Source organism: Salvelinus fontinalis, chromosome 17 (assembly GCF_029448725.1).
Source record: "Salvelinus fontinalis isolate EN_2023a chromosome 17, ASM2944872v1, whole genome shotgun sequence".
Lineage (NCBI taxonomy): Eukaryota > Metazoa > Chordata > Actinopteri > Salmoniformes > Salmonidae > Salvelinus > Salvelinus fontinalis.
The window spans coordinates 44,334,882-44,349,283 of NC_074681.1; the positions used below are offsets into that span (position 1 = coordinate 44,334,882).

General features: G+C 40.6%; 1 protein-coding gene across 1 annotated transcript in view; it reads left to right on the forward strand.

Moving 5' to 3' along the window:
• Nucleotides 1-13,659, forward strand: part of kcnq3 (potassium voltage-gated channel, KQT-like subfamily, member 3) — a 110,501-nt gene extending 96,842 nt beyond the window's left edge. The window contains exons 14-16 of the mRNA XM_055867570.1: nt 3,598-3,699; nt 3,840-3,927; nt 7,979-13,659. Coding sequence (XP_055723545.1) covers nt 3,598-3,699; nt 3,840-3,927; nt 7,979-8,782 — 994 coding nt within the window. The 3' untranslated portion in view covers nt 8,783-13,659. The remainder of the gene's footprint in view (nt 1-3,597; nt 3,700-3,839; nt 3,928-7,978) is intronic.
• Nucleotides 13,660-14,402: the final 743 nt, after the last annotated feature.

Here is a 14,402-nt window from a genome sequence, read left to right on the forward strand (position 1 = left end):
CAGGATATGTGGTTTCCAGTTTGCATAAAGTACAGTGAAGTTCTTTGAGGGCTGTCGTGGTATCGGCTTGAGGGGAGATATACACGGCTGTGACTATAACCGAAGAGAAGTCTCTTGGGAGATAATACGGTCGGTATTTGATTGAGGTATTCTAGGTCGTTTGAACTAAAGGACTTGAGTTCCTGTATGTTATCACAATTACACCATGAGTCGTTAATCATAAAACATACGCCCCTGCCCTTCTTCCCGGAGAGATATTTAGTCCTGTCTGTGCGATGAACTGAGAACCCAACTGGCTGGACTGACTCAGACAGTATATCCCAAGAGAGCCATGTTTCCGTGAAACAGAGTATGTTTCAATCCCTGATGTCTCTATGGAAAGAAACCCTCACCCTGAGCTCATCAACTTTATTATCCAGAGACTGAACATTAGCGAGTAATATACTTGGAAGCGGTGGGTGGTGTGCGCTCCGAGTAGTCCACTCCGAGTTCCTCTCCTCCGCTGATGGTGTTTTGGGTCGGCCTCTGGAATCAGTTAAAGCTCCCTGGGGGGATGAGAACAAATGATCCGCTTCGGGAAAGTTGTATTCCTGGTCGTAGTGCTGGTGAGTTACCGCCACTCTGATATCCAATAGTTTTTCCCGGTTGTACGTAATAACACCCAAAAAGTTCTGGGCTAATAATGTAAGAAATAATACATGAAAAAACAACATACTGCATAGTAGAGCTAGAAGCACGGCAGCCCTCTTTGTCGGCGCCATTTTGTTGTGATCATAATGCTGCTACTACCGTCTCGTATGACCGAAAAGAGCTGCTGGATATCAATAGAACGATTACTCACCTTGAACTGGACGAAGATTTTTCTTTATCGAGTTCGACGCGAAGGATATACTACTTTCTTCAGACCAGACCCAAATTCTGGCCATTCGCGTGAAGAAAAGACGGAGAAAAAGGGGTCGGGGGTCAGGGTGCCTTGTAAAATTTAGTCGGCGAGAGAATAAACCTCTACTACCGTCCGTACTAATGCAGTCGTTGGAAAATCAACTGAACAATCTACGATTAAGACTATCTTACCAACTGGACATTATATATCTTATGTTTCACCATGTCATGGCTGAATGACGACACGGATAATATAGAGCTGGCTGGGTTTTCCGTGCATCGGCAGGACAGAGCAGCTACGTCTGGTAAGACGAGGGGCGGGGTGTGTGTCTATTTGTCAATAACAGCTAGTGCGCAATGTCTAATATTAAAGAAGTCTCGAGGTATTTGCTCGCCTGAGGTAGAGTACCTTATGATAAGCTGTAGACTGCACTATCTACCAAAAGAGTTGGTCTATATTGTTCGTAGTCGTCTATTTACCACCGCAGACAGATGCTGGCACTAAGACCGGACTCAACCAACTCTATAAAGGCCATAAGCAAACAAGAAAATGCTCATCCAGAAGTGGTGCTCCTAGTGGCCGGGGACTTTAATGTAGGTGAAACTTAAATCCATTTCACCTCATTTCTACCAGCATGTCACTTGTAACCAGAGGGGAAAATACTCTAGACCACCTTTACTCCACACACAGAGATGCATACAAAGCTCTCCCTCGCCCTCATTTTGGCAAATCTGACCGTAATTCTATCTCCCTGATTCTTGCTTACAAGCAAAAACTAAAGCAGGAAGTACCAGTGACTCGCTCAATACGGAAGTGGTCAGATGGCGTGGATGCTACGCTAAAGGACTGTTTTGTTTGCACAGACTGGAATATGTTCCTGGATTGATTCAATGGCATTGTGGAGTATACGACCTCAGTCACCGGCTTCATCAATAAGTGCATTGACATCCCCACAGTGACCGTACGTACATACCCCAACCAGAAGCCAGGGATTACAGGCAACATACTCACCAAGCTAAAGGCTAGAGCTGCCGCTTTCAAGGAGCGGGACACTAATCCGGACGCTTATAATAAATCCTGCTACGCCCTCAGGCGAACCATCAAACAGGCAATGGGTCAATACAGCACTAAGATTGAATCCTATGTCATGACGTGCCATGGGGTGAGGAACATAGCCCCCCCTCTCTCTCTCTCCACAGTTTTATGACTTTACGACAGGTCATAAATACCTGGTAGAAACTGCCATGCAGTATTGGGGGAGAGTCTACCAGAACAAAGAGCTTCTCTTAGTTCAAAACTCCTAATCCCCGAAATGGGAGAACTAAACAATATTTCTACTTTTGAGAATGTGGGAATGGTCCGTGGTTAATTAAAGAACAATCCTGTCAAAGTTGTTTTATTCTGTGACATCAGGGAAGCACAGGAGAACAACAGAACTGTATCTCTTAGTGTACATTTCCCAGCTGTCAGGTTTACATCTAAATTTTGTGAAACGTATGTGATTAAATTTGTGAAAAGATGTGATGTTAAACTTTGAGACTATTAATGACTACAGAATAAGAGCAAATCTTAGAAGTATAATTACTAGTCTGCAGCTAGAAGTTACGTAAGTCTAGAACGAGTATACCGACAACCACCGAAAGTATCCTTCCTAACACAACCACGAAATACATTGTGATTTCTGGGAAAGTTAACCTGAGAATCTGATGAACTCTACAGGACGATCGAGGACTCCACAGAGAAGACAACAACGACATACGGGTGTAAATATATTCATATATATATACATTGCAATTATTCTCGAATGAGTGGCCGTTCATGTGCAAAGGATTAGCATTTCAATGGTTATAATTATCCACTGTGTGTAGTGAATCCATTTAGTCATTCCCGCTTTCTCAGTCCCCACCCCTTTCCTTTGTCTACCAAGCCGTCATACCGGCTAGGGACTTTTCTATCATTGTTAGTAACCAATATCTACTGTTTGTTTGTTAATGTATTTCTGTGATTATTTATTTAGTTAGTTAGTAAATAAATAATTAAGCCAATTTGTATATTGCTGATTCATTATGGAAACTACGGTTCGTGCAGATAACCAATAATTTTACGACGCATGGAATGAGAACTGATGAGGTAATAATTCATTAATAGAAGACTAATTGATCAGATATTAAAATATCTGAAGAGTTATATTTGGAAAATTCTAACTTTTTAATCTCAACATTTTCCGTGGTGCCCCGACTTCCTCGTTAATAAATGTTTACATTATTTGTTTAATCACGTAATAATTAAACCTAGAGAACTGATTTGATATAAACAAGTATTCACATTTAATGATAATGGCACCAATTCAGTGAATGCTGTGTAATTGTGAGATGCTGTGGTATGTTTTTCTTCAATTTCATTTTAATCCTGACAAAATCAATTCACAATTCCTCACCAAAATGAATAGACATTATTTATAAATCAAGAACTGCATTTCAATTAATTCTCTGACCTGTATCCCAAAGGCGAGGCCTCTCAACCTCAAGCATATACATCTAAACTGACTTTCCGCCATGAACTTCTGTGTGGAAGTTTAACTAATCCTTTCGTTGCACTTAGCATTTGTGCTATTTATGCCGAGAACATTTGAGCCCATGATTCTTTGTGTTGAAACCATATCACAATATCTGTTCATACGACTGTTATCTTTTCTTGTTTTTTTCCCTTTTCAGAATAGACATGATCCTCGCCCCTGGTGCCCCTTTGACCCCGAAACACAAGAAGAGCCAGAACAAACAGAACCCATTTGCCTTTCCAACTCAACAGTCACCAAGGTCTGACTGCAAAAGTCATTTCCTGTCAAAACATTGCCCCACCGTCATACAATCTTGCATTACTTATACTAATGTGTGGCACTGGCGTCTTGTACTGCATTGCTCTGATCAAACTGTGTTAATCCCTAAATGTGTTGCAGGCACGAGTCCTATCTAGCCAAAGCATCCATTCCAGATGCTGACCAAGACCAAAGCATGATGGGTAGATTTGTCAGAGTGGAGAGACAGGTACAGGAAATGCCTTATCAGTCCATGTTCAATCCTTTTTCTCCAGTTGTGCTCCTGAGACCCATGTCTCTCTTTCAGTGCCCTATACACATATACATATTATACCCAAAATATGCATACGCATTTTTATTTTTTAAACACTGTCATGGGAAACACAAGTAAAACATCATAAATCACCTGCAAAAACAGTTACATTCCTCTAAACTGCCCGAACGGCACCAGAATGTTGATTAAATGTATTTAGAATATTGTTCTAGCAATAGGAGGCTTTAAACTAAAAGCAGATTTACCTAGCTCGGTGGAGACCCTAGGAACCTCAAGAGTTAACCAATCCTGTGAACAGGTTCGGCCTACTCGGGTGTCTGTACTTCAACAGCACAGTTAGGTAAGACGGAAGTTTATGAAGTAGGACCTTGTAAATACAAAAGGGGGTAATGTAGAGATCTACGGGTCTTTAGCGAAATCCAGCCAACTTTTTGATACAGGATGCAGTGATGAGTATTAAAACTGTCACCTGTAACGAAACAAAGGGCATTATGGGAGATGGCATCCAAGGGTTTAAGAGTAGTAGCAGCTGCACTTTGATAAATAATATCATCATAATCAGGAACAGATAAAAAGGTTGACTGAATTATCTGCTTCCTACTGCTTAGAGAAAGGATCTGTTTCTGTAGAAAAAGCCAACTTTAAATCTTAGCTTCTTAACCAGCTCATCTATATGTTCTTTTAAACGTCAAATCCATATCAATCCAAATGCCTAATTATTTATATGCGGGAACACTTTCAATTGGAGATCCATCTAATGAGTCAACATGTAGTTCATCTGAAACATTCTTGCAAGAGTTTTAAAACAACATGTAAGGGGACAATACACTCCAAAATCAAAGTTTGTCAGATGTTTTCCGACTTCAAAAGTGGTCTCATGTAACACAATTCCAAATTAATGGAAGGAGAAGGTTAGGAAATGTCGATTTTGGGGACATTGGATTGCAGATAGGTAGGGAAATTGAGAGGCAGGTAGACAATAATCCATTTATACGGAACAAAAATCTAAACACAACATGCAAAAATTATAGTTATAGTTCATATAAGGAAATCAAATCAAATGTTATTTGTCACATGCACCGAATACAACCTTACCGTGAAATGTTTACTTACAAAAACAATGCAGTTTTAAGAAAATAGAGTGAAGAAAATATTTATTGAAATAACTAAAGTAAAAAAATATATTTAAAATGAAATAAATATAATACAAATGTTTTGGAATTAAATAAAACATGTAAAGATAAAAAAATGAATACAATAAAATAACAATTGAAATAAATTCATTAGGCCCTAATCTATGTATTTTACATGATTGGCAGGGGCGCAGCCATGGGTGGACCTGGGAGGGAGTAGGCCCATCCACTGGGGAGCCAGGCCCAGCCAATCAAAATGAGTTTTACCCCACAAAAGGGCTTTATTGCAGACCGAAATACTCCTCAGTTTCATCAGCTGTCTGGGTGGCTGATCTTAGCCATCCGGACAGCTGATGAAACTGATGGTAGAGAAATAGAGAAAATAATATTAAATTCTCTGGCAACAGCTCTGGTGGACATTCCTGCAGTCGGCGTGCCAAATGTACGCTTTCTCAAAACTTGAGACATCTGTGGCATGTGACAAAACTGCACATTTTTGTGGCCTTTTGTCCCCAGCACAAGGTTCTTGATATGCCACACCTGTTAGGTGGATGGATTATCTTGACAAAAGAGAAATGCTAATTAACAGGGATGTAAACAAATGTGTGCACACAATGAGAGAAATAAGCTTGTTGTGCATATGGAACATTTTGGTGTTCCATTTCGGTGCTCCACATCATTTTGGTGTTCCATTTTGGTGTTCCACATCATTTTGGTGTTCCATTTTGGTGTTCCACATCATTTTGGTGTTCCATTTTGGTGTTCCACATCATTTTGGTGTTCCACATCATTTTGGTGTTCCACATCATTTTGGTGTTCAACATCATTTTGGTGTTCCATTTCGGTGTTCCACATCATTTTGGTGTTCCACATCATTTTGGTGTTCCATTTTGGTGTTCCACATCATTTTGGTGTACCATTTTGGTGTTCCACATCATTTCGGTGTTCCACATCATTTCGGTGTTCCACATCATTTCGGTGTTCCATTTTGGTGTTCCACATCATTTTGGTGTTCCACATCATTTTGGTGTTCCATTTCGGTGTTCCACATCATTTTGGTTTTCCACATCCACACCCTTTTTGGTGCTATTTAGAACCCTTTGCAGAGGGTTCTTCAAATAACCCTATGTAAATTGTTCTACATAGAATCCTCTATGAAGGGTTCTACCAATAACCCTTTGATCATCTAAAGGTTTTTCCTCTAACCCTATGAAGGGTCCTTCCCGAGAACCCTTTCATCTTTGAAGGGTTCTTCCTTGAACCCTCCATGTAGGGTTCCAACAGCCTTATTAGCCTTTAAAATTCAACTCATTATGACAATCTATAACATATCATAAGGCCTTTCTTTGATGGCCTTGTTGTACCCTAACACAGTTGTGTGAGGAAACTCCTGGTTTACAGGCCATATCAGACCTGCAAGTCACATTATGCTGGCTTGCGAAGTGATATGTTATTCCTATTGGAATCCAGCCTGAGTGAGGATATCCAACAATTGGAACTTTTAATCACCCGCAACCTGCATTCAGAATAACTGCCGGGGTAGAGAGGCTTGAGTAATGAGACTACCTAACTCATCGAAACTGGAACAACCATCTCAGTAGCGGGGTGCAATAAGTCCAACTATTAAGAGATTCGATTAGTTTAGAGTATTTATTTATTTATTGTAGCATAAGATTAGTCAACCACTCAATGTACATGCAAAAACACAGATTTTGAAACAAACAATTCTGAAAATCAACCTACAATAGAGCAATACGATAGTGATGGGCGATTGTTTGAGAGTTTTACTCTGCAAAGAGTAAAAATTATACTATCACACTCAACTCTGGCTATTAAAGACATGCTCTGGAACTTTGGCGACTAGTAAGTATTTTTTAAACCTCACGCTTTTGGCTGGATGTGTCAATGTGTAGTTCATACATGCATGATCTATGAGCATGAGCTATCCCTAGTTTAAAAGTGACTGTTTACTAGAAGCTGTACATTTTCCCTTAAATTCCCCCCCCACGTGGGCCAGCCTCATAGCAATTAGAGTTCCAGCCAATGAGGTTCAGCCACTTGCCATTTGAGTGACAGCTAGCAAGATGCACAGACAGCAGAGCGAAAGAGAAGGCAATGGCACATATGTGATGTATGCAATTTTTGGGGGCCACTTTTGGCTCGTGAGCGCTACTTTCAAAACTACTGGCTAAAGAGTATACAAAAGTACCAGAGAATCTCTAACACCAACACTGGGAATATTTTACACCACTGTTTTAAATTATTTTAACTTCTGAATCAACACTAGAAATGTTAGATGGAAAAATCAGCACAATGTCAAATTGGCCAATTTGCTGTGTAACATACAATGCACTGCTGGTTGACTCATACTCCCTTCAATTCCTCTACTCTCTGCACAATAAAATACTAATTTGAGAGACATAAATCATGGCAAAGATATCAACTATGTCAGTACTGTAGAGGTAAAATGATTAAGGGAACACTAGAAGCATGCACAAAAAGTCCCATATAGGTATAGTTTTTAAAACATTCTCACACCTATCTTTGTAAACACATCAGATTACTCAACCCTCTGATGCTCAGGCACTATTTAAAAGAGAGAAAAAAATATGTATATGTAGAACCCTTCTATCCTTCCTAAGAATCATCAAAGAACCCCTTCTTCCAAAAAATAGTTCTTAGAATGAAAAAGATTCGAGGTAGAATCCTTTGCCTTACAAGGAACCCTCGTTTCCAAGAAAGGGGTCTTCAGATGAAAATGTACCTTTGTAGAACCCTATCCCTCAGTAGAACCCTTTTGGAACCCTTTTTTCTAAGAGTGTAGGATTGTAGTAGTTCCAGAATGTAGGTGAGTAACTGTTGTGTGGTCTCAGGTGGAGGACATGGAGAAGAAGCTGGACTTTCTGGTGGACATGCACATCCAGCACACTGAGCACCTTCAGGTGGACTCGGCCGGCGCCGCCCGCATGACCACGGAGCCCCTTGACCATGTGACAGGCAACACAGGCTCTGACGGCAAGGAGGGCTGTGGCTACACTGAGATCCGCCGGGTCTTCTTCAACTACACCGAGACATGCCCCAAAATGTCCTACCAGGTGCCTGTGAGCAAAGTGACGCCTTACTACAGCTACCGCAGGGAGCCCAGTGCTGCAGCTGGAGGGGCGGAAGGAGTTGGGGGACTGGGGCTGCCTGGGGGTGGCTACATCCCCTCTGCCCATCAAGCCCCACCTGGCCACCACCTAGCCCCGATCCCTACCTACACAGAGCGGCCCAACGTACTCCCCATCAGCTCACTCCTGGACACCCAGGCGGCTGGACGGGATGGAGGACATGGGCCACAAAGTCCCTACACGGAGCACCTCACGCTGGGGCTGGGCAGGACCATGGGGCAGAGAGCGGTGACGGACACTTCGCCGCTATCCATGCTCTCTGTGAACCACGAGGAGCTGGATCGCTCACCCAGCGGGTTCAGTATATCGGGGGAGCGCGAGGATCGGGACGACCCCACGCTGGGGACAGCAGGGGGGTCGGGAAGGTTGCGGGACAGCCGTTACCTGGCGGAAGGGGAGACGGACACAGACACGGAACCCTTCACGCCCAGCGGGGGTGGGGGGCAACTCCCCATGTCATCCACAGGAGAGGGCTTCCCTGATTCTGTATGGAACACACCGCCCTGAGTCGCACCTCATTTTTATTCCTTTATCTTACACCTCCTCACCAACCTTATTTAGTTTTATTCAAATTGACAACCTTAAGCCCCTAAACCCATGCCTCTAAAAGCCAGTTGTCTTTGGCTTAAACGGACATCACTGAACTCAACGCCGTGTGCGAGTTCAATCGGCACACGTCAATTATTTTGGGTGAAACCCATGTCTCTACACCCAAGTCAGTTTGGATAGACTTCATCCCCATAGACCCCAATTCGATCCGGATTTAATTGACTCTGAAACCTGACTCGATTTGGTTTACACCCTACACTCATTGTGTGACCCGATGGCCCAGAGAAAGCCAAGGTCTCAAGACTGCGTACACACACGAAAAGAAAAGGCACCGTTCAAAATAGTTAACAGACTTTGTACAGTACAGCGCACTCATCACAACATACATAACGCTAAGATGAAGAAAAAAATATATAGCATTCATATAAATATATACGCCCAAACCTTTATCGCTGCAAAGCAAACCGCACTGCATGTACCGCATGCAGTTTTATGTCGTAGACCCTGCAATGTTCAGGTTTCAGGAAAAAGATAAACAATTTTGAATGGTACTTATAAATACTGTCATTTTTTGTAATACTTATTTTTTTATATAAATACATTGCATTTTTCTTTTGCATGGTTTGCATGATGATGCACCATTTACAAACGGTTGACCTGGATATTTTTAACAAAAGTCTCCTGTCTCATTCTTTAGTACAGTACACGTGTTGCTTACTAATGTATGTGTGAGTTGGGAAAAGAATGACAAGCCAGAGAGAAAAGACAACTTCTGCTTCCTTTTTATCAATAGACAATATAGGGATGCCCCTTCTTCTTTCGTGCTGTGCGGTTATTGAAAGGTTGTTTTAGTTCCTATCAGAAATACATTCAAACATAAAATCATAGTCATTAATTCACTATTATCCTTAAATGAGAGACAACTCTTCCTCTTTGACACACCACAGATTTATTTGGCATACAGAGGTTTTTGCATCTTAAAAAAACTTGTAATGACACATTCAGGACGGACAACTCAAGTAAGTTCTGTGATGAGGCATGGTAAGAACCAATTCTTGCATGATAAGTTACAGATCATTTGGCAGATAGGCTTAAAGTGAATTTGCACATGCCACGTCTAGATTAGAAGAAACGGTTATCTAGCAAGATTGCATCATAAATTCTGATTCCATAATTTAAAAAATACATAATATTGTATGTACTTAGACTTATGACAAAACACTATATAAATAGTACAATATCTTAAAACAGCTAGAATAATACCATAATATGACATATACGTCTATGCCATAAATATATAATCTACATAGTATGTAAAATGAGAAAACCGTGACAATATCATGACATTTTCACAGAATGTAATGACAAGTGTAGCATGATGTAGGTCAACTTTAACGATAAGTGAAAAAATTGTGTAATGTCTTATTTTATTACTGAGAGCAGATTGGCAAATAAATCACTGTGATGTGAATCACTTGAAGAAATATGAACAAAAGTGGGGAAAAATGTCGCCCTCACAAATGTAACATTGAAGTTTTGTGTTTTTCCAAAATGGTTTATTTTCTTTTTGGTTTAAAAGGGAAAATGTAGTTTCTTTGTAGATGTCAATCCAGTGGGAAAAACTGTTTGCAATTACATGATTATGCTGTCTTTTATGACGCCCTAGTCTGAGGGAGTTTTGCTAATGTCTTTTTAACAACCAGAGAAGTGTAATCTGACCAGATAACAAAAATGTATTGGAATGAAACAAAATGGCTTTATCTGGTTGTATGACATCTTCTCAACCAGACATACAGCATACACACAAAGTCTTTAAGACTTGCCAAATGTTAGAATCAAAGGTTTATCTATCTACATGTTTATATTTTACAATACAGATTGAATTGATTGGATTAAAGACATAAATACAAAATTAAAATAATTGTTAATTTTAAACAATGTTTTAAGTGAGAAGTAGGACATTGGTCTGACGCCGAAAGAGAAAGGAAATTCACATGAGCACCACAATGCCTACTCTACCCATGCTCTACCAAGGTTTTTCAGCAAACAGCTTTGACCTACTACAGTAGCTATGTTGGTACTTCAAACAATGTGTATGCAGGTTGCTTAGGATTCAAACATTCTCAAACAGCCTACTGTAATTCATAGTCTTAGAATTGGTGCTCCCACTATAAGGTGATTTGTACCACATTCAACTTAAAATATTGGCAGTGCTATTGTAACCTTTAATTTGGCCTCTGCCAAAAGATCAGCCTTAATGCCACAGGTGATGTGCTTGCATAACTGCAAGGGCTGCTGGTTTAAATCCTGTTCTGCTGGCTGTAGCCCTTTAACGCCTTAAGGTCGATGTCTGCGCCCCTCCGGAAATCTAATTAGCATTTAAAAAATCCCCATAGAAATCTGTCAGTTTGAGCTAGAGATATCTATGTAACACTTCCGCATTTGTGGTGAAAGGTGACAGAGCTAGAGCAGTGTTTGTCAGACCACGAGACATCCAGAAAATCAGTCTTCTCACAAAATCGTCTCTAGCGTCCAAACTATTATGACCACTCTATGGAAAGAAGAGACTCTCACGAACATGATGGTGTTCTCCGTTTTGCTCTACGGCCCCCACAAGCGGATTAGGACTTGTCTGAAGTCGGTACAGCTGATCTGCCAACTTCTGTCTGTAGCGTCCGCACAGTTTGGGCTACACACTAATAGTGTAATGGTGAGACTCGCACGAACATGTTGGTTGTTTTGCTCTAGGACGCCCACAGGCCTCACAAGACTCGTCTGAAAGGTCCTCCAGAACCAGTTGAAAAAATTAATGGAAGTATATATGGAGACTGTTTAGTGACAAAAATAAGGGGTTAAATACATGTAAAAAAAAATAATGTTTTTTAAAGTTTCCTGATCTTTCTTATATGTGACCAACTGGCTCAAATCAGTCTTAAGTAGCAAAATTTGACATTTTACATTGGAGAAGAGTAAAGACTACAACATGGTATATAATGCACTGCATTTTTGAGGAACAATGGGAAAGTAATTATGCTTTGAAAGTTGATAAACTTGTAAACTCACTTTTGAGAAAATGGCCTTTTGAATGTTTTGGTACCTAGTGAAGAGCTATTCTTTGTCTACACCCATTCAGCATCATTCACACCCTCTTAAGCTTTAGCCCCACCCATCTCGTTTCACTCTCGGAGCGTTCAGAGCACACACTTGACGCTCTGGCCGATGATTTGTTTACCTCTGGATAACATGAAAACAGCCTAACCAGCCCTGCTGGCAATAATTTCATTACGTGTTTTTGCTGACGTTTACTGACACCGGCCATAATCAACTTGTGTTGTGCGTTTGTAAATTCACTTACTCAGCGCTCTGGCGTACTCAGACTGAATTTACGAACACACCTGAAATTTATACTTTTGTTAAGACATGTAGCTAGCTAGTTGGTAAACAATGAACCTAGATAAACAACGTGTAAGACCATACACGTCACAGAACGTTAGCTAGCAAGCCATCCATCTAACGTTTGCTAGTTAAACAACAATGAACAAAGTGCCAAATCATGTCGTGACTACCCTGCATGAATCAGCTGGGACCTAACCAACCAGGTTCAATGTTAGCTAGCTAACATTAGGCTCTAACTAGCCAAGCAAACTCTGGGATACGAATAATATCGTACATGTAACGTTAGCTAGGGAGCCAGCCAGCTAAAGTTAGCTAGCTAGCTAACAGTACACTTTAGCTTAAGACATGTAGTTAGCTAGCTAGGTAAACAATGAACCTAGCTAGGTAAACAACGTGTAAGATCATACACGTCACGTAACGTTAGCTAGTGAGCCAGCCAGCTAACGTTAGCTAGTTAAACAACAGTGAACATAGTGCCAGCTCATGAGGTTACTACCCCTTACATGACTCTGCTGGTAGTGGTAACTAACCAACCAGGTTCAATGTAGGCTAGCTAACATTAGGCTCTAACTAGCCATGCAAACAGCTCTGGGATACGAATAATAACATCATACACGTAACATTAGCTAGGGAGCCAGCCAGCTAGCTAACAGTACATTTTAGCTTGAAATTAAACCACTTTCTGTCAAAATTTGAAATGTGTAATATCTGAAAATATAGCTCGCTAGACTATCTTACCCATATACATCATCAGGCATGATGGACACATCTCCCTGTCACGGATGCCATTCCACGGTTGCCCTTATTTTGAAGATGTAATCCGGAGACAGGTGTTTTCTCCATCTCTTTAGCTATCATACTCTAATTCCACTGATTTCAAAACTCAATCCTCCAGAAAGTGGAGATGAACACTTATGCAGCTCCACTACACAATACAGTTTTTTAAAAAGCTGAGTTCGACAGGATTACCAACACAGACTGACCAGCTCGAATAGACAGAAGCCCTCTATATGGCAGACCAATCTGAACTCCTCTCTCAGCATGTCCAGCCCACTCATTATCTCAGCCAATCATGGCTAGCAGGAAGATTGCTGTTTTTTTCTGTGGCTTAACCAACTAGGCTCATAATTTAACAATTGTATTTACAGATGGCATACAAGTTTGTTGTTAAGGCACATGAAAGTTCACATGTTTCAGAAGGCATTTCTGCTAAAAAACGCATTTTGATTTAAAAAAGGTTTACGTTCAAATGGCTCTCCTGTGAAGTAGTGACCCGCGACATACGCCTAGTTTCCTGAAACGAGTCACATATCTCTCAGATATGATAGACACTACACTTGTTTAGATACTTTTTTGGGGACTATCTGTTGTTCCATATAGTTAATGTTATTCAATGCGTTCGTATGGGCTAATAGGCCAAATAAAATGTTTGCAAATCATTTTTGCATATATTTTTGTTGTACTTCAAGGGGTCTTAAAATTCTAACTCAAATAGCAAAATGATCGTTGGTATGACCTTCTTAAAACAATTCCATATAGCTTAATTGTACCCCCCCCCCCCCCCAGCTTAGACTCTTCTGGGTTAATAATATCAGTTTGGAAGTAACTATTAACATATGTGTAGAATTTAGCATGGATAGTCATTTAAGTCCAAAGTAATTGTCAGCAGTTATCTGAGAGGTAAATGGATTGTTGACAGTCTTACATTCTAAATTATGACAAAAGTAAAAGAATACTGTTTTAAGTAATTTACTTTTGAAGGTCATATAATCAAAAAGACTAAACAAAGATATCCCCAAGTAAACTAGAGCCGCATATTTCTTGTGCCTTTTACAGCTTGTTTCTAGCCTAAAGCATTGCAGAGTTATGCATCCTATACATTTCTATAATCCGGCTTTGGGTGGGGCATTTGGACGTTAGCTAGCTTCTGTGTCTAGGTCAGCCGTTGTCTGCTAATGGCCGAAGTAATTTGTGTAAAAAGCTTCCATGCCCAAATATAGCTAGCTACCTTTCTTTGCCTATTTGTTAGCTAGCTAGCTTTCAGCTGACTGGTGTTAGCTAGCAAGCTGGACTTTGGATAAGCAAGCTAATGTTAGCTATCTAACATTAAATAACTTTACAGGCTTGCGTTGGCTAATATTAACTAGCTAACTGGCTATCATGGCAGCCAAGGACGTTCGCT